Source organism: Nicotiana tabacum, chromosome 3 (assembly GCF_000715075.1).
Source record: "Nicotiana tabacum cultivar K326 chromosome 3, ASM71507v2, whole genome shotgun sequence".
Lineage (NCBI taxonomy): Eukaryota > Viridiplantae > Streptophyta > Magnoliopsida > Solanales > Solanaceae > Nicotiana > Nicotiana tabacum.
The window spans coordinates 39,822,999-39,849,587 of record NC_134082.1 but is presented as its reverse complement, the minus strand read 5'-3'; the positions used below and the strand labels follow the sequence as shown (position 1 = coordinate 39,849,587).

At 38.2% G+C, this 26,589-nt stretch overlaps 1 protein-coding gene across 3 annotated transcripts; it reads left to right on the top strand.

Moving 5' to 3' along the window:
* On the top strand, positions 1-26,383 carry LOC107806004 (alpha N-terminal protein methyltransferase 1). Of its 3 annotated transcripts, none has more exons than XM_016630117.2 (9): positions 1-416; positions 889-1,033; positions 7,996-8,054; positions 16,821-16,940; positions 20,162-20,263; positions 22,542-22,596; positions 24,749-24,846; positions 25,528-25,600; positions 26,162-26,383. In XM_016630117.2, exons 1-9 carry the CDS (start codon positions 117-119, stop codon positions 26,257-26,259), a joined length of 1,050 nt encoding a protein of 349 aa, XP_016485603.1. In that variant the 5' UTR covers positions 1-116; the 3' UTR covers positions 26,260-26,383. The 3 variants fall into 3 exon arrangements, with proteins under 3 accessions (XP_016485603.1, XP_016485605.1, XP_016485604.1); XM_016630119.2 differs by having other exon boundaries at positions 3-416; positions 26,184-26,364; XM_016630118.2 differs by lacking the exon at positions 26,162-26,383 and having other exon boundaries at positions 8-416; positions 25,528-25,815.
* Positions 26,384-26,589: the final 206 nt, after the last annotated feature.

Here is a 26,589-nt window from a genome sequence, read left to right as displayed (position 1 = left end):
GATTCTATTTAATCTAGAGCTGTGACGTGACACTCAGTCTAAATTTGATATAAATGGTAAGTTTAAATAGTTTACGATACTAAAAGATATTCGGCGCTTTTCCGAAGGAAAAAGAAATGAAAACTAAAAACAAAAGTAAGTTAATGTCCCATATGATACTTTCAGGAAAAGCCCCTTCCCTTCCTAGCCTTGGCTCTCACTTTCAAATTCCCGACCTCTTTCTAGCGCCGAAATTACCAGCACGCAGAGCAAGGACACCATTAGCCGTTCGGCCACTGACCCAAATGGAAATCGGCGGATTAGACTCCGATGGCCGTGAATTTAGAAACGCGGACGAGATGTGGAGAGAAGAAGTAGGAGATGGTGACCACCAAAAGAAGTCTCAATGGTATAACAAAGGCATCAATTACTGGGAAGTAAGTTCCCTTTTTTTGCTTTATGTAATTTATACGCGTTCTGTTGTTGGTTTTTGTCTGTATAGAGATTTGTATGTTAGTAGAAAATATAAAGAACTAGCACATGACGGTGGTGCCTAATGGTCAATGAAGTAGAACCATGAAGTGTGAGGTTCATCCAAGTGGAGATAAAACACATTAGGTGATTTCTCCCGGTCTGCCTAAGTGTTTGTGAGTTACGCGACGTGCGTGCCTGTGGGAGTAGCAGGTACCTGATGAAATAGTTGAGTTACGCGCAAGGTGATCCGGACACCGACACTAGCATCATAAAAAAAATAACTATAGGGCATAGAACACAAAATATTGAATATTGGAACTAAATGGATATTGAGGATTTATGCGGCTAAACCTGACTAGCTTGGAATTGAGGCAAAAGTATTATTGTATGTAATTTCTATGTGTTTACTTGATTTATCTCTGTTGGTATGTGAAGGGTGTGGAAGCCACAGTGGATGGTGTGCTGGGCGGATATGGGCATGTGAATGAGGCTGATATAAAGGCAAGTGAGGAATTTCTCAACACCATTTTGCCAGAAAGGTTCCCTGATGCTGGAAGAGGCCGCCATCTTGTAGCTCTGGGTAGTCCATCCATTCGCTTTTATCCTTGGATCTTTTTCTGAAACAATGGAACATATTGGTAACTCAGTATTACATGTTAGCATACAAGATTAAATGTATTCCTTAAAAAAAGCTCCCCAAATTATTTGGATTTTTAGTAAAATATTTTCTAGGAATATGGTTTTTAGTGTTTATGCAACACATGATATGTGGGTTTAGCGCAAGTCATGCGTTCGAACTCAAATGCAGATAGAAGTATGATATTTAAGTGGAGAAGGGTAGAAGGCGACCCTATTATCCGCCGAGTTCCACCAGTGCGCTATTGTCCTATTCAATCTTACTCGTTTTAATCAGCATTTGGATGATGTCGTCAACATTTAATATCTAGAAATATTATCAAAACATTGCTCTCATACCCTTTATACACCTTCTACAATGACCACACATGAGGTACTTTTGTATCCAATATAACATTTAAAAATGATTCAAAAAATTATTTCATAAGGGATAAAAAATTTCATAGATTTTTTTTCCATGGAAGACATTTTCCTCCACCCTAAACGCCACCCAAGACTAGAACTTTATACCATTGCTATCTTTACACTATTTGCTACAGGGCTAAGGTGAAGCTGCCTCTGTGAGTTAAAATGTTTTGACAAATTTCTTACTCCATTTGTTTCATTTTATATGTAGTTGTTTACTTTTCAGACCGTTTAAAAAAGAATAACACCTTTCTATATTTGAAAACTCTTTAGCTTTCAATATCTCATTTTACCCTTAGTGACATGTTCTTATAGTAAATTGCCATGGTATGTTTATGACTACAAGTTCTAAGGGTACTTTTGATATGTGCCAATTTTTTTTTTTTTAAACTCCGAGTCCAAGTAAACATTGCAATATAATAATGAAATGGAGGAGTATTAGACAAATTTATTTACTAGAGGCAACTCTTAAACTAACGGGTTACTTGGGTGGATGACCCCTTTTAAGTCTTCAATTGAGTAAATACTTTTCAAATAGGTGATGATGTTATGAAGGATAGGGCAGCCCACTTTGTTGAAATTGCCATGGTGGTTGATGAGTTGGATATTACAGGTGGCACAAGGAAAAGCTCGAAGCTGCGTACAACTAATAGAATGTTAAGGGATTATTTGTGGGACCTTCCCTGGGAATTCTGTTAGAGGTCAGAGTGTGCGTGAGAGTTTTAAATTGTGTGTGATGGGACCATTATGGATTATGCTATTGTGAACCTCCTTCCTCCCTTATCTGCTTCTTCTCTATCTTTCTTCTTCTCTGCCTATTCTCCTCTTCTTCCTCCTCCTCTCTACTCTGACTGTTCTTCTGGTTCTATTTCTAAGTTTAACTTCGTTTATTGTATTTTCATTCCCTAAGATTACTGTAATTGTTCAGTGAATTTGATCAATAGAAGTCGTATTGTTGTTGGGTTGATTGTGAATTAGTAGCAACTGCTAACATTGGTACTTTCTTTGATTTAGCCTCACAATGTGACACTCGTTTACAGAAGTTAGATGACTCCATGAAGGAGGTTAGGGAAACTCAGCTCGAATTCAAGCACGAGATTCGTGAAGTTACTGCTTTGATGGCCAATCTTGATGCTAAGGTCGATGGCCATCAATGGAAAGTTCAGGAGATCATCACTCATATCACTGCCTTGGGTAATCAGATCACTTCTTTCTTTGCTGAATCTAGTCGTTCTCATCCTATTCAGGTTGATGTGATTCCGCTGTGGCGGCGGTCGACCACCCAACTCTGCGCTATAAACCGGCATCAGTGGAATTTGGTCGTTTTTCGGGGATAATCCAGAGGCTTAGGTCTTTCAAGCTAATTGCTATTTCGATTTCTACAGTATTGAAGCTGACCATCGACTCACCATTGCTTCATTTTATTTGGACGGTGAGGCTATTGCGTGGTATTGCTGGCGTTTTCGTAATAAGTAGTTAAGTGACTGGTCGGTTTTCTTTGAGAAATTAATCTCTCGCTTCAAAAAGCGGTACCTATAGGAACCGGAAGGACATTTGGCCAAACTCCAACAAGTGATGACGATGGCCGCTTATCGGGCGAGTTTGAGGCAATCGTTACTGAAGTTGTAGCCCTTCCAAATGCTATGATTGTGCATAGGTTCACGTTGGGCCTTAAACCTGAGATGAAGGATGATGTGCTAATTGCAAAGCCCAAAATATTAGATGAGTCGGTCCACTTTGCCCAATTGTATGAACATAAGCTGCAACGTGACCATGGGCCTTCTCGATCCAGTTGGCCCAAATCACAACCCCTTTTGCCTACTCCTATATCCGCATTATCCACTTCATCTTCCCCCTTTTCAACCGTCTCTAGTCCTGCTTTAGCCATGCCTAAATTTCTTATCAAACGACTCTCTACATTAGAGCTTCGTGAACGCTGCGAGAAGGGCTTGTGTTTTTCCCGTGACAAAAAGTTTACCCTGGCCACAAATGCAAACCTTTTTCTCATCTTTTATTGATATCCAATGAGCATTTGGAGACATCAGGCGTTTTCACCCCAACTATTTTTGATGAGGCTCTGGCCGAGCATCTTCAAGCCTTAGAAATGGAAGTTCACTCCACCATTTCCTTTCATACCCTTGTTGGTGCTTATTCCGCGACCACGGTACGCTTCTGGGGCCATATTCAAGGATCTCCTGTACAGGTTCTCTTGGATGGGGCTAGTACCCATAATTTTGTGCAGACTCGAGTTGCTAAATTTCTTCAATTACCAGTGGAGTCAACAAAGAGTTTTTCAGTTGTAGTCGGCAACGGACAACGCCTTCGCTCTGAGGGTATTGTTCGATCTATTCCTCTGACCATTCAAGGCCTTGAGCTCCTCCTCGATTTCTATGTTTTGCCTATGCACAGAGTTGATTTGGTCTTGTGTGTATCATCGTTGGCTACTATAGGCCCCGTTCTGACGACTATGCGCAGCACATATTCAAATTTCACCATGATGGTCCATGCATCCACTTGGACAGGGAAGCCTCCCCTGTCCTTCAACCAGTACAACTTCAAAGTCTTCGCTGTTTGTATAACTCTGATTCCGTGGCATCTTATGCTCACCTTGCTTTGGTGTCTCATGACCCAGATAGTCTGCTTGCTTATCCATGAGATCCTAAGGAGCTTCTCGATGGATTTTCTGACATTTTTCAAAATCTATGTTCACGCCCACAGGATCACTCTATCCATTTGTTTCCAAACTCGGGGCCTATTACTGTCAAACCTTACAGGTACCCGTATTTTCAGAAGCGTGAAATAGAGCGCTTAGTGGATGAGATGTTGAAGGATGGTATAATCCATCCTAGTACCAGTCCGTATTCTTCACCTGTCTTGTTGTTTCGCAAAAATGATGGCACTTGGGCATTTTTGTGTGGATTATCGGGCTGTCAATGCTATTACAGTCCGAGATCGTTTTCCCATTTCCTACTATAGATAAATTATTTGATGAACTTCATGGCTTGCAGTTCTTCTCTAAGTTGGCAGGTTACTACCAAATCCGTATCAAGGCTACCGATGCGGAAAAGATAGCCTTCCGCACACATGATGATCACTATGAATTTTTGGTAATGCCTTGTGGTCTGTCGAATGCCCCTTCAACCTTACAGGCCTTAAGGAATAAAGTATTCTGGCCTTATCTTCGCAAGTTCGTTTTGGTGTTTTTGATGATATCCTGGTATATAGTCCGTCATGGGAGCGTCATTTGGAGCATCTTTCTTTGGTGTTGCAGTTGCTTTGTCACCACAAGTTGGTGGCTAAACTATCCAAGTATATCTTGGCCAGTCTCATGTCGACTACTTGGGGCATGTTTTATCTCCACAAGGATTCTCTGTGGATCCAGACAAGGTACTTGTAATTCAGCGATGGCTGCCCCCTCGGAATGTAAAGGAACTCCGGAGCTTCCTTGGATTAACTGGCTACTATAAGTGTTTTATTTGCCACTATGCTCAAGTGTCTAGCCCCCTGACATATTTGTTGCGAAAGGACTTCTTTGCTTGGACCTCTGATGTCCAAGCTGCCTTTGATAAATTGAAGGAACTATTGAGTTCTACACCTGTTCTTGTGTTACGTGATTTTTCCCTACCATTCCAGGTTGAAACAGACGCTTTGGATACTGGTATTGGGGCTGTTTTAACACACGCCGGCAACCCCATTACTTTCTATAGCCAAAAACTGTGTCCTCGTATGCAAAAGGCCTCAACTTACCACCGTGAGATGTATGCTATCACTCAAGCAGTCAGCAAATTATGTCATGATTTGTTAGGACATCGTTTTACCATTTTGACGGATCAGCAGTCTCTCGAGAACTTAACTGAGCATGTCATTCAAACTCCGGAGCAACAGAACTGTCTGTGTAAACCTGTGGGGTATGATTTCACTATTCTCTACTGTCCAGGCCGTCAAAATTTAGCAGCAGATGTTCTGTCTCGCACCCGGCTTCCTTTTTAGCTTTATCCACTAGGACCTTTGATTTCATCACTACACTACAAGAGGCTAATCTGTCCCATGCGGTATTATTAGATTGGCAAGCAGCACTGCAGCAAGCTTTAGCTACTGTTGCAGAGTTTTCCTTTCGTGACGGTTTACTGTTCCACAAGAATAGACTGGTGATCCCATATGATTCTGCACTTGGTCCGAGAGTTCCATTCATCATTATTGGGTGGTTATGCTGGGGAGGCAAGAACATTTCATAGGTTGTCTTCTAATTTCTTTTGGAAAGGAATGAGAAAAGATGTCAAGACTTGCGTTGCCTCTTGCCAAATTTGTCACCCGATGAAGGACTCGTCTCAATTACCTGCGGGCTTGTTGCAGCCCCTTCCAATCCCAGCTATGGTATTCGAAGAAGTAGCCATGAACTTCATTACTTTCCTTCTTCGAAAGGCAAGGCGACCATCATGACGGTAATTGACCGCTTGACCAAATATGGACACTTTGTGGCTTACCTTCTAGTTTTTCAGCACAACCAGTGGCTACTGCTTAGAGTGATTATCTCTGATCGTGATCCAAGGTTCCTACATTCCTTTTGGAAAGAGATTCACAGACTTCAGGGTACCACTCTTGCTACCAGTATGCTTGTCACCCTCAAACCGACGGCCAGTCAGAAGCTTTGAATAAATGCGTCAAAATGTACCTTCGTTGCTTTGTTGCGGATACACCCCATGATTGGATTTCCATGTTACCATGGGCAGAATTTTGGTACAACACCTCCTATCAATCAGCTGGTATGACTCCTTTCCAAGCTCTATATGGTAGAGAACCTCCTGGTATGGTTCAATATGTCTTGGGTGGCAGCTCAGATGATTTGGTGGAGAAATATATGACCCGCAGAGATGAGGTCTTGGGCATTTTGAAACTTAACTCAGGAGGCACAAACGAGGATGAAAGAGGTAGTAGATTGCAAGAGGCGAGATGATCACTTTTCCGAGTGTAATTGGGTATTTGTTAAGTTGAAACCTTATAGACAATACTCAGCTCGTCAACAACTTCATCACAAATTGGGTCATCGATTCTTTGGCCCCTTCCAAGTACTAAAGCGAGTTGGTCAGGTCGCTTATAAATTGGACCTCCCTGCCAGTGCACGCATTCACCCTGTTTTCCACATATCCATGCTTAAGCGATGTATTGGCAAGCCGGAGAACCAGATTGCTTCTCTTCAATTGCTTGATACCTCAACGAACCTTGAGGACAAGGTTCCTTTTGCCGAAGGGGTAATGTTATGAAGGATAGGGCAGCCCAGTCTATTGAAATTGCCACGGTGGTTGATGAGTTGGATATTTCAGGTGGCACAAAGAAAAGCTTGAGGCTGCGTACAACTAACAGAATGTTAAGGGATTATTCATGGGACTCTCCTTGAGAATTCTATTAGAGGTCAGGGTGTGCCTGAGAGTTTTAAAGTTTGTGTGATGGGACCATTATGGATTATGCTGATTGTGAACCTCCTTCCTCCCTTATCTGCTTCTTCTCTGTCTTTCTTCTTCTCTGCCTATTCTCTTCTTCTTCTTCCTCTCTACTCTGACTGTTCTTCTGGTTCTACTTTCTAAGTTGTAACTCCGTTTATTGTACTTTCACTCCCTAAGATTACTGTAATTATTCAGTGAATTTGATCAATCGAAGTTGTATTGTTGTTAGGTTGATTATGAGCTAGTAGCAGCTGCTAACAGATGACCCTTTTATTACATTAAAGAATTAAAAGAATATCAATTTTTCTTCTGTTGCTGTTTCAATTAAATTGAGCTGTCATTGTTAATCAACCTCCTTCTTTAGTCGATTATCCCCTATTGTCTATATTCAACCCTCTTTATTGGTGGTTTAGTTTATCAACCTCCTTCTTGGTTGATTATCAACCTATTGTCGATAATCGACCCTCCTTTTGGTATCACCTTCGTGGTTAATCATTAACCTATAGTCAATAAAACGACCTCCTTAGTGGTCGATCATCAAACTATTGTTGATAATCAACCTTCTTGGTTGTCTATCAACTCGTTGTTGCTACTCAACCCCCTTCTGTTGCCACCTCCTTGGTGAAAAAAATGGCTAAGTAGCAGGGACATCAACCTATGGTCGATAATCGACCTCCTTCTTGGTCGATTAAGGGCATTCCCTTAATTTTAAACTTCCGCGAAGAGAAAGAAAAAAGAAACTGAACGTCTTTTAATTAATTCAAGACTTACAGAGGGCGCATACACCACATCTTCTCTAACTTGTGCAGCCTGTCTACACCTTAATACACAGTTTCCGAAGAACTTGAGCATTACTATTTTCCTGAATGACTTACCAAAAAGCAATGACCTCCTAAATGCTGATTTTAAGTGCAGTGTATCATTTTTGACTTGTGATTGAACTTTAATACCTATTGGAACTCTTTGTTTGCTTCAAGTTGCAGAATTGACAGCAATTGTGTACCATATTGTCTAGTTTCTTGGTTTATAACGCGTGGACAGTTTTCTCCAATTGGTGCAGATTGTGGATCTGGCATTGGAAGGGTTACCAAGAATCTTCTTATACGATATTTCAATGAGGTATGTACTTTCAATCTGAATAAAGTATATCTGATTTATCATCAAATAAGATATTCATACAATTTGATCTTTTTGACAAGACATTCTGTTTAATCCCTCTAAAATGGCTATCTAGGCTAAAAACAGCAGACAACCAGATTGGACTTTGCCTTGAATGATAGATTTCACGGTACTTATATTCCTAAGAAGATAGTAAAGAATCCTTGATTAAGCAGAAAACTAGAAGTGGGGGAGGAGGACTCCATGATTCCCCTCAAGAGGTCCTAACGATTATCCTTGAGGCGAGTTTCTATAATGATTACTGCATTTGATATCTATGGAAATTTGGGGGTTGGGGGGGGGGGGGGAGATCATGTTTCACCGGTCAGTCACTACTAAATGAGTAAATGGATTGAATCAGTTGGATGATATGAAAAAATTGCCTTTCGTTCAGCTTAAAGTTGTAAAACATGAACCAAGACAAATTATATTTCAAATAATCTTTTTTCCTTTCTCGGTATGTCTTTGCATCTAACTTTTTGTGAATGCAAATGTTTGGACTTAGAATTCAGTTGTGCATATTATATAGGCATTGTCCCATTACCTAATATCTACATGACATTTGCCATTGTAAAGATGAGAGAAAATATGTTAGTGACTTGGTTAAGTAACAATATGTTAGCAAATAATTTTGAGTCATCTAAGCTGGGTAGCTATGGAGTCGAATTCACCACTGTGATTCTGAGGGCGTGATTCTCAACTATAGATTCATTGGAATTCTTCACAGGCTGTCCTAGTTTTGAGAGTGTTACAACTAGTGTTACCTTTCCCAAACAAAGAAGAAGAACGTGTTATGATTATTGGCATAGAAATAAATATAGATATTTGGTTAAATAATCTAGCTAGAATAGGCCTGTATGTAAAGAAAGCAATGTACTGGCAGCTGGAGGAAACTTGTGAATAAGCTAAATATATTCGATAAAGGAAAGGACATACTAATTTGTTTGGAACTGAGGCGTAGTTGTTGTTGTAGTAAAGGAAAGGAAGTGACAAGAGGTAAGGATAGATTTGATGTTGGTTGTTAGGTTGAGATGATGTATCTATGTACGAGAAGTAAAGATAGATTTGATGTTGTGTTGATAGGTTGAGATGATGTGTCTATGCACAAAAGTATGTCTATTTGTAGCTATTATGTTTTGGGTCTCAGCCTCTTTCTTTGTTGTCCTCCGGATTCTTGTGAAAGTTTAGCGCATCATGAATAATGTGCTAGTGGCTATTGGCTTGATCAACTGTTCATTCTATGTCTATGGGCGATGTTGCCTAATTGTCTGTGTCGTATGTTCAGTCAGCAATAATCTATCCTATTTTTGTGGAGAGCAGTTATTGATTGTTGATTCGATCATTGATTAAAAGTAGTTTTATTAGTAATTTCAATTCTTCCCATGCCCGGAGGTGGGTGTTCTATTTTGATCCATAATTGTACAACCACGTACAATCCAAATTGTTGAGTCTTCACCTAACCTGTACTCCATGAAAGCTCATTTGTCAACCATTCGGCTAGGCAGCTAAGGTCAACCTCTTGATCATCCAACTTTGCGATGGCAAGGCTGGCTGCACATTTTTATTTTTTGGAATTTTGGCATTAACACTTTGTCCCCGTAACCGCTTGAGAATTTAAAAAATTGGAAGAGTTCTGCCGTGTTTAACACCTAAATTTGGATATCATTGGCAATTACCAAAGGTTATGACTGGTCTTTTCGGAGTCTGCTCTTCCTAGGAATATTTGCTCCAGCGATTACCTTTTGAAACTCTCTATAAACTTTTGCAATTGTTAAGACACATTCTCACCCCTTTATGTAGTCTTTGCTTCATTGTTTTCCCCTTCTAACTAACCTTTGATCGCCCTCATCAATGCCTTAATTATCTTCCCTTTCTATCTAACTTTCAAATCATCCACGTCAATGGCTACCAGATAATCTCCTTTCTAAACCTTTCAAGAACCTGTAGCCTCCAACGCTTTAGTTTCTTTTCCACAAACAGAAAAGCTTATATGTTGGGTCCCCTCATAGTAGATGATTTTGAGAAGGGATCTTCAGACAGACCATCTCTATGTCCTGCTTGCCCTATAACATCTCAATGGTTCACCATAAATCACTTCCATATACATCTCAATGATTCTGTACTTTTGCAAGAATTCTAGTGACCGTGGGGATTGGCTTATTCATGGTGAGAAGGCCAAGGCAATGATTGAAAGAAACAAGAAATTTACGACATGGTACAGTTCTCCCGTTATGACATCCTTATGGATATGAAACCAATCTTGTGTTTTCTTTTGGATTTTTGACTTTATTTCAACCAGCAACATACTGCTTGTTTTGGAATGATGGGACCTACTGTAGAGAATGTTATAGCCATTATTTGGCTCTTAGCACATGGAGATGAGGCTCTAGCTTTATGCAATTAAGTCTGAGGATATTAGTTTCGAACAACAACAACAACTAAGCCTTAGTCCCAGACAAGTTGGGGTCGGCTATATGTTATATTACTGCATATAAATTATCTCAGGCCAATAATATACAATATAAAATAATAATTAGAATAAAAACTAAAAAGTACTAGAACCTTGATATAAGAAATAGTAAAAAGTACTAAGTTCTTTATATTTTCTACCGATGTGTAAATCTCTGAAAGACTACACAACTCTCCTATAAAAGCATAATACGTAAAGTAAAAGTGCTAACATGATCTAAGTCTAAAACATATTCTCAATTAGTAGGTCTCTCTTATATATTTTTCTTCCACTTTGCTGTATCTTTCGCTATTTTTGCATGCATCTCAAAAGATTGTAAGTCTTTCGAGACAACTTTCTTCCAAGTGATTTTAGGTTAACCTTGTCCTTTTATAACACCTTTACTCACCATGGTGTCACATCTACGCATTGGTGCATCTGGCGGTCAACGCAAGACATGACCAAACCATCTCAAGTGACTTCGTCTCATTTCGATCATTTCTAATCTTGTCAAATCTTGTATGACTGCACATCATCTTGACATTCGCATCTCTTCAATACTCATCTTGTGGATATGCAACACCTTAGTGGCCCAACATTCACTCACATAAACATTGCTGATCTTATAATTATTCTATAGAACTTACCTCTGACTTTCACAGGCATCCTTTTATTACATAATATCCCAGTAGCACTTCTCCATTTTAGCAATTCGATTTTGATTATGTGTAACATCTTCATCTATCATTACATTACAAGGATATTAGTTGCCAAATTTCTAAACCGGCCTTTTCTCATTACTTGTTCTCGAATAACAAGCAAGACATTTTGGACATGCTCAGTGGCGATGAGCATTAGAACTTCCTCTTCCACAGGCTCTGAAGTACTATGTTTGTATGAATTCCATGGCTGTCATACTTGACTACAAGACTCTTTTACCCCTTGCCCTTTTGCTTCTTTCCTTGCGTCGTTCTAAAACAATTAGTAGACTCTTTGATTGCTCTAGCTCTGGATTACACATGTATTTTTTTCAAGTTCGATTCTTTAACCTTGCATGAGGAGTGAGATGAAACCTACCCACTTATAGGATCGAGGTATCTAATTGCGAATCATTGGCACAGTAAGCTGCCTCGTTGCTTCTTGATGGGAGAAAAAAGAGTCTAGGTGATTTCTTTTTTCGGAAAGGAAATACGATCATGTTTAGTAGAGGACATGCGCAATTGCTTCCCAAGAGAAAGGCTCGCAAAAATTGTTATCAGTATACGAGCACATTGATGATTAGGGATCCCCTTTTTGGGTGTGAAATTGACGTCTCGACAAAATATATTTTTCATCAAACATGTATTCGTCAATGTTAATACCAATTTGGCCCAATTCAAAGCGTGTTGAGAAGCTATTCTTGCAGAGTAACTTAATAGGCTAATAGCCTGTTTGGCCAAGCTTCTTTTGAGGAAAAAGGACTTTTTTGGGGTTAAAGTGCTTTTTTTTTTTCTAAAATTAAGGTGTTTTTTTTTTGGCAATCCGCTAGGCAAGCGCCTAGGGCTAGTTTTTTATTAATAAAAGAAAAACAAAAATACAACAATTAGGAAAAGTATAAATAAGGGGGACAATAGCACCGGTATTGTTACCCATATGCCTTGGCTATATAATCACTCCTCTGCGCCTCACATTGCCTTATGATGGCAGCCTCATGTAGAGGATTCATGGTGTAGCTGCCAGCAAAGTCTCACGAGGGCATATAATCTCATAGCCGTGTGGATATTTTTCCAAAGGCATAGGACCAAGGCAACACTAACCGTGCTAAACCTTACCTTACCAATCCTATTGAGGCAAAGAGAAAGCCTCATCTTCTAGCAAGCATGTAAAAAATAGGAACTTGAAAGTACCAAGTACTCTATGATCGCCATAGAGTTTATAACACACTCTATGACGCTATTACAAGTGATGATGCTTTGAAAATGATAAACTAAGACAATGTAGAAATTAGAATCTTGCCCCTCATTTATCAAACTTGTGAGTTCTTGCACTACATGGTTCATGTCTGTTTGTCACTGAAAATTTCAGCTTCAGTCCGGTCATTTTTGAGCATGATGAGTATGCACTTTTGTGTGGTTTTGGATTGCCCAAAGCATCCAGCAACTTTCTGTCCTCCAACGAAATAGTAGGTATATCAGTTACCATTACTACAGCTCCAGTCATGTTTGCATTAGACTGTTGCTGCCCAGTCGTGTTTGCATTGGACTGCTTCTGCCCAGTCGTGTTTGCATTGGACTGCTGCTGCCCAGGATTAGTATTAACATCAGCTGCAGTTGTTGTATGCTGCTGCTGCTGCCCAGATTGCATTGCTGCTGCCTCACCCATCGACCTACCTTTGTTGTTATTTGTCCCTCTATGTTGTTGCTTAGTGTTGGGAATGAAATCAGGAGCTTTGAATTTGATGGCCATTTCCTTTACATTTGCTCTTACAATTTCGTTGTTATTTCCAGTGATATCATGAGTTGCTCAGAATCTCGTCCATACTCACCATAAGACTCCATAGATTGTGTAGGAACTTCAAAAACTGATTTGTTCAAAGTCACTAGTGGTTGTTTAACCATGTTGGGTTGCATTCCCATAGGTGCCTGGGTCTCTTTAATAGTCTGTTCCACTTGTGGACTGGAGAAGTGCAAGGTTGGAGTAGTTGCACTATGTGCTTGGCCTGTATTCAATGAGGCATTTAGGCGGCAATCGAAATTGTTGACTAAAGTATCACTTCCTTGATGATTTTTTCCACGGGTAGAGCATGGAACAAGTTGCTTGTTCATCACATCTTCATTTAGGCTTATTGCATCAGTTCCACCACCCTCATCAGTTGCAAGAATCTCAAAAACGTTTGAGCCGGGCACAGTGTCAGTGTCCTTTCATAGAACACTTGTATTTTCCTGCCTTGGTGCTAAATTTGTAGCAGTTGTACCTGCTGCAGCTGATTTCTCCACTGGTTCATGACCTTCAACTGGTACATATTCCTCTCTCCTGCTTTCAATTTGAGACTGAGTGACATTCTCCATTTTTGCCATTGGATCCGTGTTAACAACATTGTCATTTACACTTTGATCTTCCTCCTCTATAGCCTCCTGATTAGCTTCAGCTTCTCCATTTGTTCCTTCTGGAATTTCTCCTTCGTCAGAGTCTTCCTCTGCTTGATCCTCCCAAAGTTTGCCACTAGTCAAAGCTAATCTATCCTTCTCAGTCACTAGTTCAGATATACTAAATGTATCTATCAATTGAGAAGGGATATCTTGACATGATTGATTAGTGGTAACAAGTTTGTCTCCAAAAGTCTTGTGTACCCAGTGTGCAGTGGATTCTTTATGTGACTGAGTTTGGGGCATAGTCTCTTTATCAAGTAGATTAAAAACAGAAGCATTTGGAACTACATTTGCAGCTGCATCTACATTCTCATTTAGCTCCAGATTAGCTATATTCTTTGGAACAGAGCTTTCACCCATCAAAATCAATTTATTTCCTTCGTTGCAATCACTGTGTTCCATTTCTAGCACTGCAAATCTGTTCAATGATTGAATTTGGTTTGCCTGAACTTCTTCTACCTCCACCAGTGCCAATTGACGTTCATTCTTGTTCTGCTGAACTGCTTCAGAAATTGTAATCATCTCATGCCCATTTTTTCTTTGATCAATGTTCTGACTTTTTACCAGCTTCACACGATTATCCTTCACCTCCTTCCATTGTGCTCCTTTTTGTCCTGTCGAACTTATATGAGTTCCTTTATCAGAAACATTGTCCTTGTTCATGATCTGCGTCGTCACAGTGGCCCTTACATCATCATGCATTAGATTTTCTTTCTCAGTTTCTATTACTTTGTTGGCATCCCTTTTTGCATTCAAGAGTTGCCTACCATCACCCTGCAGCTGCTCCAGCGTACATATCATTTCGACCCAACTGTTCTGTGTGTTCATTTGAATCTGGATTTTGTCTCTTTATCCTTCGACATGAATTTTCATCATGTCCTTGATGCTTACAGCAAGTGCAGTATTTTGGGAGGGTATCATAAACAATTTTTTGATGGAAATCAGTAGATTTACCAGAGAGTTTGTCAATGACGACAATTTTAATTTTTGTTGGATGCTTGTCCAATAGATCCAAGAGAACCTTAACCCTTGCAGCGCTTGGCCTTGTTCGATCTTTTGTCTCCTTGTCTACATCTAGAGGTTTCCCAACTGCTGATGCGATAGATAATAATGATTTTCGAGCAAAATAGTTTGGTGGCAGATCTGGGAACGAGATCCAAACCACAGCCTTCGATGTTTCCTCTTTTGGATCGAATCCAATCGTCCATGGGAATGTTCTGAAGAAGAACTCATCCCCTCTTGAGTTAAAGTGCCCAGTAGATCTTGAAACAAACTGGACATAATCATCATATAGATCGAGCCTTACCAATATGTGCCTATATTCCAGATGACCAATGTTACAATTGCCTTTGACATCGAACTGTTTTGAAAAGTTTCTTCTGAGCTCATGTAATTCTGGCTTTCCATAAGAGAATTTAACGATGACTGCTTGGTGTAAACCTTCTTCGATAACAAACTCTTTCACCTCTTCAGTGGTGAATTCAATCAATGGTTCTCCATGTTCAAATCTGACTGGCAGCAACACTTGGTTCTGGTTCTTGCGTGCTTCTTCATTTGCAACTAGAGAAGCATATGCCTGTTTCAGATTGATGTTGTTTGTATTATCATTTTGATGGTTTTGCTCTCCCACAGCCAAAGGCTGGGGAGAGGTGATGGGGATCATGAAAAAACTGATCAAAATTCCATGAAAGAGGAAGCAGATCTAGTTTATTTTCATAAATGTTTGGCTAATGTTTGGCCTCCACTACAGAGACTTGACATCTTTTGCCTCCAAAACTGAAAAATTAAGGTGTTTGGTCAAGCTTTTGAAAGGAAAAAAGTATTTTTGGGGAAAAGCAGAAACAGTTTTGGAGAAGCAGAAAAAAGTAGCTTCTCTCCAAAAGCAATTTTGAGAAAAATAGACTTAGAAGCAGTTTTTTAAAGCTTGGTCAAACACTAATTGCTACTCAGAAGTGCTTTTCAAATTAATTCGCCAAACACAAACTGCTTCTCACCAAAAATACTTTTGAGAAAAGCACTTCTCAAAATAAGCTGATTTTTGTAGCTTGGCCAAACGGGCTATAAATATTATGGCTGATGTAGACATAGTGGTAGTGTTCAGCTTTAAGAGAGTGAGTTCCTTCAAGATCTTGCATTTCCTACCATGTTGGTTAGGCAGTAAGTATAAGCTTTGCTAGTCAAAGCCATATTCCCTGTCTGCACTGGCTCAGCTCATATATGGACATATCAAATTGAAGAACATGAGTTTTAAAGAAGCAAATGCATTGGTTGCCACCCCTTTTAGACCCAAGGCTTCTTTTCTTCTGCCAAAATAAGATTCTTTGTCTTTCTCATGCATTCCGGTACTACCCATCTTGTTGACCCCATATATTTAGTGTCTCGCATCAAGAACATCCTGTCCATCATTTGTTATTGATGTTGACAATTTTGAAAATTTTAAGCATCCCTTTGGTGGAGTTTCGGCATGATCATTATGTAGGCATACTAGACAGTCACACTGCTGCTGCTTGAATTATTACTTTTGCCCTCCTGCATTGGGGAATTTAAAACAACCTCTACCCGAAGTTGATTTGGCTGCAACGGCTAGGTGATTGGACCATCCGACTATTTGTTATTAAACAGAATCATTGCCATGTCACTCAAATTGTGTGTAAACTTATAATGGATTTGCACATCGCGTTTCTAATTGAGGGACTTATCAGAAACTGGGTTGCTCAAGGTGGGCATCCTTCTCCTCTTCTTGTACTTCTTTTGGAGATAAATTTGGTAAATGCAATAATTACTGTGGGATGCAGTGTGCATTTGCAATAATTCTTGATTGATGTTTTTAGTTTAAGCTCTTCACACTTGATTGCTTTGTCCTGGTCCCAAGGATGATTCTGTAATATTTAGTTTCCTAGCATGTATTCTTTTCTTGAATACAAAGGCGCTTTTCCACACCCACCCTATAGTCACATGGCATATATATGCAACATATATTCTGCCCACCATTTTGCACCATAATTTACTGCTGCCATCTCGTCTAAATGGCTGTGGTTTCTTCACAAACATGGTAAATGGCTTCATCTACTTAAGAAACTTTTATTCCTCAGATTTACCTGCAGTTAATATTCCTTCGACAAAAATTTGACATGTTCGTTTTTTCATCAGGTCGACCTACTAGAGCCTGTATCACATTTTTTGGAATCAGCCCGGGTAAATTTGGCTCCTGAAAATTTAATGGTGTCAGAGTTGCACAAAGCTGCCAATTTTTATTGTGTTCCACTCCAGGTACAAGCTTAAGTTGCTTCCTTTTCACTAAAAAATTATTCCCTTTTCGCTATTATCTGCTTATAGTACTTCATTTATGAAAGCATAATATTTTATATTTTATATTTGACTAACATTAATTATTGCATTAAAGTTAGGTAGATTTATATTAAGTCAATAACTTGGTGATGATAAAAGTGCAAAACATAGGAGTATAAATAAACCAAAATATTATTAAAATAATAACTTGGTGTAAAGGAAAGTTGTTGGAGGATCATGAATCCATTTTCGATGTTCTAGATTCCTTGTGAGATGACCAAGGATATTTAATGTTTATTTTTATTTCTGGGCACTTTCCTTGTAAATATGGGTGACTTCACCTTTTTAGTGAAGTCTTTTTATTAATATATAAATATGTTACCTTCTCAAAAAAAAAAAAAAAGTGCAAAACATAGGAGTATAAATAAACCAAAATATTATTAAAACAATACCGGTTCCACTAAAAAAATAAGGAATTTCTAAAAACAAGAGATGAATAAAATAAGTATCCGTTGTATACATATAATACATAAATAAAAGTGTCCCCTCTAACATATTAAGATTTTAGATGTGATGGTTACACAATTAAACATGGTGCTAGAGTCAGTAAAGGTCCTAGGTTCGAACTTACAGCTACCTGTCAACAAAAATATTTCTACGTGCATATCTCATTAAGAATAATCAGACCTCAACATGAGGCGGCATGTTGTAGGCATATACAATGAATTTCTCCTCTTTAACAATTTAATTTTTAAAGAAGTGGTCACACAATTTAACAGTTTGGATTTATACAAAAAAAGTTGGCAAGTAAAAGAATCATTTACTGTTTGCTCGGTTCCTATTTAATTCGGTAGATTCTCGTGGATCTGCCTGCTGTGTTTTATATCATGATCTCCGAATAGAAACTATCCTTCTACTGTTCTCTTATGATTTTAGTGTGCAAAGATATCACCAAGCTGCAACCTCATCAGAATCAGGTGATAAAAGAAATTTTATCCCGTAATTGTTTCTTTATCTGGGAGAGAACGATATTTTGACGTTTTTGCTGGATTGTTGAATTTGAGATTTCAGTAATGGCATGGCTGGTGTTGTTTTCACTTATATGAGTACGTTTCAAACATTGAAGTATTGTCAACATTATCATTGGTCCAAACAACAAAATAAATATGGTAGTACAAGATTTAGTACATTGCTTTTAGGATTTCCAGTTTTCATCAGATAACAATATCAATAATGTCTTGGTGGCCTCATCTAGACAGGAGAGTTAGGGGCCATATAAAGGCAAGTTTAGGATTCAATTGTAGAGGGAACCTTTTAGGTTAAAGTCCATGGGGACAAAACCGTGTCGTTCCAAAGACCTACCAGAGCTAACAATACCTTTGCAGTTGGACCAAGGTCGTTACAATTGGTGTTAGAGCTAGTACCTCCCTTAGTATGATGGTTGGAAAAACCTCAGCGAGGAGCTGAGTCTCCAAGGGAGGGGGAGTCGGTGTAACAGCCCATGAACCATTGGCGGTTGAAATTGAAAGAAGGTTCAGGGTGAAGCTTGCCTTTAGACAGATCTCATATCAGGATGGGAGGCGAAAGCTAGGGGCCATATGAGGGTGAGTTCATGATTCAACTGTTGAGGCGCATTTAGCCAGAGGGACAAAATAGTGAGGCCTCAAAGTTGGGCCTGAAGGGACAATACCTTGGCAGTTGGGCTTGAGCCTTTACACCCATCTTAATCCAAGTGTACTAGTGCGTTAATAACTATTTCGACATTCAGAATTTGTCTTTCTTCAGTGAATGCAATTGGGGAGGTTAAGACCATCACATCCCATAATTTGGTAAATCTGATAAAGAACACCTTAGCAACAGTGCAAACTCATATAGATGCTTCTTGCTACCGTCATAAGTTCAAAATTCTTAATGCTTGTAACTCATCCTTCCTTGATATGATTGTTTGAAGGAAGCATTGGCCCTCTTTTAAACTTTTCCAGTGGCTTGAAAAGAACGGACGGTCTCCATAGCATTTCGTTTGACCTAGCTTTGACACCTCTGGTAGATAGCTTAAAGTGAAACCATTAGGACCAATATCCACAACATAGACCTTATCTTGCTTAAAAGTTCAAGCAAAACACAGCCCTTATGGATCATGCAATCACTGACCCGTCACCCTAACCTCCGCGTTTGTGGGAAATAGGACATATATCTAATTTAAGTTTTTTTTTCATTCACCTCTTGAGTCATCAAAGTGGAAACATGTTGCTTTCTACATTTATTTTTTTCTTTTCCCTAGGTAGTGCATAGGCAGCAGGTGATTTACTTTAACAATGCAGCTGTTTGTTTCTCCATGTAATCTGTCTCGAAATCAGGTGAAAAGAAGGAAGAATTAGTGGTAGGAGGTCCTATGATCAGTCAGTATCTCTTGAGACATGGTCATTTCAAGTAATGAAGTCCTTATTGCGGTAGCTATCCCTTGGCATTTGATACTATGATTTCTGGAAGCAGAGAACAGAGAACAGAGACAACAGTATGCTATTCATATTAAAAAAAAGAAAAAGACAATAGTATGCTGTGTTGTAACTTCTGCTGAGAACAAAAATGATTCCCCATTTTGCAGTGTGAAGAAATAAAGAGATATTTTCCTTTTTAAACTGTTTCTTCTGTCTTGTTCTCCACGGAACCATTTGCTGCTAGACAGAGATTTCAGGAAATTACGTTTTTAAAGAGATTCCTTTAGGCTTTTTCCATACATATCTCAAAATTCAGTTATTTCTAGTCATAGTGTGTCATCATGAGGCATTCAAAATTCATTGCTGATCCATTGAGCTTAAGAACGAATCTCACTAGCTCACCATATCAACCTCTGGTTATATCACTTTTTCTTAGCTTCGAATGATTTCATTCGAAACAGTATGTATATTGATTGAAACATTTTTCACGGGAAATAAATATGCAGCGCGCGCACACACACAAAATGTATATGCATATAAATTTGAAACTTAAACTGAAACATTAGCTTATTGCAATTCATAGTATCTGTCACATGCTTATAGTTTGGGTGTTTTAAAGGTAAGTCTAGTGTGTTTATCTGACTCGTGCTTGCACTTTGTTTCCACATATTTGAATTAGAAAGATTACCGTGGTTTTGGTTAGTGTCTTGATTCACTTTTAGGCTGTTGCTTACTCATTGTTTTCCCTTTTATTTTTTCTTCAAGGAATTTACTCCTGATGCTGAAAGATATGATGTTATTTGGGTTCAGTGGTGTATTGGGCATCTTGCAGATGATGACTTTATTTCATTCTTCAAGAGAGCACAGGTGAAGTGATCTTCTAAAATGAAGTTCTATTAGGGCTCGATTGTAATAAGTAGCTATTGCACTATTCATTATGTTCATGATCCAGTATGATGTGAATATTTTGCAAGCTACATTAGCTTATGAAACATGGGCAGTAGTGCCAAAAAGCAACAAGGTCTACACGGCGAAGCAAAAACCTGAAGCGAAACACAAGCTCCTTTTGAATTGAAAATAACAATTTAGAGAAAATTAAAAATATACAGAACATATTTAAATCTATTACTATAAAATGATCATATTACAATTAAAATAACTGATCTCAGCATCCATAAATAAATCTAACTCTTTAAAGTTGAAACTGAAAGAACATAGATCTTGTTTTGATCATTTTGCGCGTATTTTTGAAGCATGCACTTCTATGAAGCGCATAGCTTCACCCATGAAGTGATTCGCACATCGCTTTAACTGACAAAGCAATTGCTTTTAATAACACTAAAACATCATAGTTTTATTCTTTATAAAAATCTATTTTCCTGATCAACAAAATCTTTTTAAAACTGTGATTGATTGAGCTTGCAACAACTTTTTATCCCAAGCCAACAGGCTGTGCCATGTAGTAGATTTAGTTTCTGCTGTAGCTTTGTTTCTGCAGGTTACTGCAACTTCCACTGTAGGCAAACAACAACCATTTATTCGACCATTTCTGAAGCTAAAAGCTAGGATTCATTTTATGCTAGAGTGTCAGGGAGAATGCTTCCAAGTACTTGTTTTTCCACCGCGTGGCATAGCAAGTGATCCGTGGTCAGACAGGACCTTAGTACTTTGTTTGCTGCTATTCTCTACAATATGAACTTTTGGATCACTTAGCTCTCCATCCTTATATCCAGTGAGATTGAGAGAATGTGACTGGCTTTTTTAGCTGCTAGGATTTTCACATCCACCACAATCTCGATATCCTCTTCATTCAACAATTTGTAACAACCTTCTCAACAATATATCCTACTTGATTGCAGTCCCTATCGCTATCAGTAGAATGCCAGCTTGTGAACAATCTATACTTACTTTCGTGGCATGACTTTTTTTTTTTGAAAGGTAAAGCAGCACAAGTATTGTGCTGTGGTTACATCCCAGCAAAAAAGACAAGAAAGAAAGTAAAACCATTTCTGGCTATGTAGTGAATGTAGAAAGTCTAACAGGGTTTCAAATTCATTTACAATTTCAAATGTATAACAATAGGAAATCAAAAAAATATATTCTGATATAATTTTCAGGATATAGCTAACCTTCAAAGCATGTTCTGTTTCTTTCTTTCCATTGGCTCCACCATTCTATTTTGCTGTTTTAGACATGCCCTTCCTGCTCCAATATTTTAGCCAAACTGAGGCAGACTTGACATAGCCCATTGCAGCCCTGATATGTTTTAAAACATCTGCCAAACTTGTGCTGCCATTGTGCATGTTTTTTAGCCTTATAGTTAGAGATTTTGCATCTTCTTCTTTGTTGTCCTTACGCTTGGGATGTATACCCATAGTCGGGTCATGAAACATATTCTTGTACATTTTATAAGCTTTTTTTGTTCTACTTGTTTAGAAAAACAGGTAAATTCTAAAGAGATTTAGTTGTTTACCTGGGGTATTTAGTTGGAATATGAGACCTGAATCATTCTGTTATCAGATCTCTTTAAGTTATGCACCGGGATAGAGAACAAAGTACTTCTGCTCTCTGTGTTGCAAAGGCCATAGATCTCTCTTATGACTGGCATAATTGACCTGCATCAAGATCGAAATGAAAAAAACACTATTCTTTTGATATAACTTACACTTTTGATTAAGGAAAGCTCGTGCTCCTCCCTCTACCACTTTTTTAAGTAAACCCAAATCTATTTGTTATCTAATATGAAAGAGCTGCTTGATCATATCGGATACCTGATAACTCATTGCCCATAAGTTTGTCCACTATAATGGTCTCGGCGAACATCATCTTAAAGATGCTTATCTCAGGTACTAATACTTATTCCTTTATAACGCCCAAAATTTGTAATCCGAAAGAGTTCCCTTATCAAAAATAAGTGTAATGCTAAAGAGTTATACTTGTTATATTTTTTTTATCTTTATCTGTTTTCTGTTTTGGTTGCTTTTATCAAGGATTGTCACCTGTGTGTGGGGCATGGATTTTCTGAACTTTAGTTTTGTAATAGAATACCTGACATGTTTACTTGTTCTCAATTAAACCACTTCTGATTTTTTCTTTTCTCCGATAAAGCAGTTAAACAGTTTGTTTTATTCTATTTTTCATCTAGGCTGGCTTGAAACCTGGTGGACTTTTTGTTCTAAAAGAGAACATTGCAAAAACAGGTATCATCTCTTTGACTTCTCTGTTATGTGGAAATTAGTATCACCTACTTCCTTCTCGTGTTATGTTATTTCATCAAGTTGAGCACACTTTTCGGTTCTGTTGCACATTTTATAAAAGTAAACTTGAAAGGGAACTCTTATGTTTTTAAAATGATAAGTGTAAAACAGCGATAAGACTCTTGGGATTTTAACCAACAAGTGAAGGAGACACTCGTTAAAAGTAAAGCACACAAGTAGAAAAACTCTCTAACATATAGAAATAGAGTAATTATATCATAACATTTGCCATTAGCATTACTAATCAAAAAATCCAAAATAGTGATAATATCAATCCCGACAACTACAATTAGCAATTTGATTTAAAATATTCCATGAAGATTAACTTCAATCCCAGTACTTACCCTTTCAAAAAAATAGATCACTTTAACCCCAATTTTAATTAATAGGCTATAAAAGATCAATCTGCAATATTGAGATCATATTTAACTGCTATAGTAACAATACTAAATATCATATGTGCCAAAATCTTCACCCACCTTGATAGCGGAACTCATATTGAGGAAATCCCAGTGAGCCCTAATGTGTTTCCATAAACAGAGACTGAGAAGGAAGGAGTTGGTTTGGTCATCCAAGGATTGAGAAGCCCGTACTTTGTGCTGATTACACCTCTCCTTACTGCGGTTTTTACTTCTTGGTTGAACCTCCGGATCCATTTGCTCAACAAGATGGTGTTGTGAGTCTTCAAATCTCAGAGTCCCAAACCTTCTAGTTTCTTGATTTTCATGTCAGTCTTCGAATTGACCAAATTTTAAGACTTCTCTTTATTCCCTTGCCATGGAAGTCTGCACGGATTTTCTCCAAACTCTTAGACGCCTGTACGAGCATGGGGAAAAGAGCTATGATGTATTTGGGTAAAGAATCCGACATACTGTTGATGAGAACCAATCCATCTCCCAATGAAAAGATATGGTTGAATCCAACATACTGTTGATGAGAACCAATCTACCTCCCAATGAAAGATATGGTCTTGTCCAATTTGACAACTTTTTGCATTTCTCCAAAATATCATCCCAGATAGCTGTACAGTTTGATTTCCCACCTAGTGAAGCCACAAATATTTCGTAGGGAGTGAACCAATGTTGCAGCTCATAATATCTGCCAGCAAATGCATATTGGTGACAGCATGCATATGACTCTTTAATAAGTTAAATGTGAAACCCTGAAACAGCCTCAAAATTCACAAGACTCAGTCTCAGATAAAGGACTTGATCTACCTCTGCGTCACATGAGATTAAAGTGTTGTCTACTTAGAGAATATGGGAGATGTGCAGAGTACGTGTAGCGCTCTATACCCTACTGAAAATCCCGTAATCCAGCTATTTTGCATTGCTGAGACCATCATCTTATTGAAACCTTCCATTACAAGTATAAAGAGAAACCTAGAAAGGGTGATAGAGAATCACCTTGTCTCAGGGCCCTTTTTGTGGGCAATAATCTGTGAGAACCATGAGGAAAATTATTGATAATCACAGATAATCTGACTATGGAATGCACCAACAAATCCATTTGATACATTTATTGCCGAAACCCATGTCCTTTAGCAATTTAAGAAAAGAAGCATATTGTTTAAGATTCCATGTTTTAAAATACATCTTGTCTGCAGGTATATCAGTTACTTTACAAAAATAGAGAATTGGTCGTAAATGTATTGTAGTTTAAAACAGCAATTGCAGGGAAATTGATCCTACAGTCAAAGGACGTAAGGTGATTGTTCAGAAAATCCCTGCTTTCCATAATGTCTGGTCCATATTATTGTTTGGTTGGGCATCATACAGTTTCCATTTGTTTACTGTGCTGAGCTTTAGTTTTTGTTTCTTGATTTGATGAATTTCTAGTTAGAGCTGAGTAAGTTCTTGACTCCAGTTTTCTGATGTTTCTTTGATGTCTGGTCCATATTGTTGTTTGGTTGGGCATCATACAGTTTCCATTTGTTTTACTGTGCTGGGCTTTACTTTTTGTTTCTTGATTTGATGAATTTCTTGTTAGAGATGAGTAAGTTCTTGACTCCAGTTTTCTGATGTTATGGAACGTATATATAATGATTGAGTTGTAATGATATGCAAATTAACTGAAGTTTGTAACCTATTTTAAGGATTTGTATTGGACAAAGAAGATAAGAGCATCACAAGATCAGATTCATATTTTAAGGAGCTGTTCAATCAATGTGGACTATACATCTACAAGATGAAGGTAAAGATGAAGCCTTTACTTCTAGTTCATGTGCCATAGGGGAAGTCTTCAGAGAAAAGGGAAAGTTTATGTGTTCGATTTTCCATGTCATTCCAATTTTTTATTACTTAGCTTGTACAGTGCTTAGGTTGTAACTTTTAGGAAAAGAATGTTTTCTTCTAATGGTTTCGGTGCATCATTTTGTTCCTTAATCATTTTGTCCCTCTTTCTATAAGACGGAGGTGACAAACATAGCATTACTTCCATCTCATGTGCCATATGAAAATCATGAATTTTCTTCCATGGTCACTAACTTTATTACTTGGTTTTAGTAGTGCATCACATTTTAACCTTATCACAAGATGATAAATTTCTTCAGATGGGAGCATAATTTTGTTTCGTCTCTGCTGGTTCCCATTAGCAGCAAACATTTTCATTTTCTCTGCGCTTTTAGCAAGTATTGCATTCCCCTTTAGCCCTTCTTCTTGTGAAGCTGCATCTTTTCCCATGACAGAAGCATGGCGATATTTTAGATTTACTTCTTATTTATGACCAACTTGGTGTCTTCTTTTCTCTCGAGTATCCTCAATAATAATATTAGCTAAATTGTAGTTGGAAGTGTGTACCGCTACTTGTAATATGTTTTGTCTCCCTGAAGGGTACAATTCATTTTTGCTCTAACAATAGACTTTTCTTTGTCAGGATCAAAAAGGATTTCCAGATGAATTATTTGCTGTGAAGATGTATGCATTGACTACTGAGATGCCAAGGCAAGGTAATAAACCTAGACCTAAACGGACAACTAATAGACCTGCTATCATCAGATGATGAATATCACATTGGTGTTGTGTGGTTTTACTAACTTTGGATGAAGTAATTCATAGGTTATTGTTTTTAGGTCACATGTATGCGAGTTCTGTCAATGTTATGTTATTGCTTTTGGATATAAGTTATATACATTGATAGTGAAGAGATTTGTTGTGTACTTTAGCTTATTGTAGGTTACTTCTTATGTTGAATTATTTATGCAACCGCTTTTGTATCAATGTATTCTGCTCTTCTTGTATGGTTAAAAGACCCAAAGAAAAAAGAAACTGGTTTGCTTATGCAATTCAAGTTGAAGGATGAAAAAATAATAAACCTGAAATTTGACCAAGGTACAGGCACTTAAAGCTAATAAAGTGTGTATACAAAAGAAAGAAAGTGTTAATTGCCATTTTGCCTTAAACATCTTGAAGACCTTATTTCGCAATTTATGATGTGATAACTGGCTGAAGCGTCTTGTACAATTAGATTATAAAATACTTCGAATATTTATTAATACAATTAATCGCAGAGAAGGATTTTATTATTATTAGAGGCCTCTTGTATACGGCAAAAATCAGAGGGTCTGACTTTGTGACCGCTAAGGCACCTCGTAAATACCGCTCCTAGAAGGCTCGAAGTTTAGCTCTGGGCTTGACCCCGAGGGATCCCAATGATCGATCTCGAGGCAATGCAAATCAACATCTATGATGGACTAACGGGAAGTTTCCAAGACACATGACTAAAGCTGACCAAGTCTACTAGGCTAGTTCAAGCCCGTACCGTGACATTAAATGGCTATACCAGCCACATATCTTTGTAATAAATATAGTTGTACTATATTGGGATTCCCCCTGATATATAAAGGGAACCCTTGTCATTTTGTAGGAGAGATACATTATTCACAACATTCAATACAAGAAACATTCTCTGCTCTCTGACTTAAACATATTCTTTTGG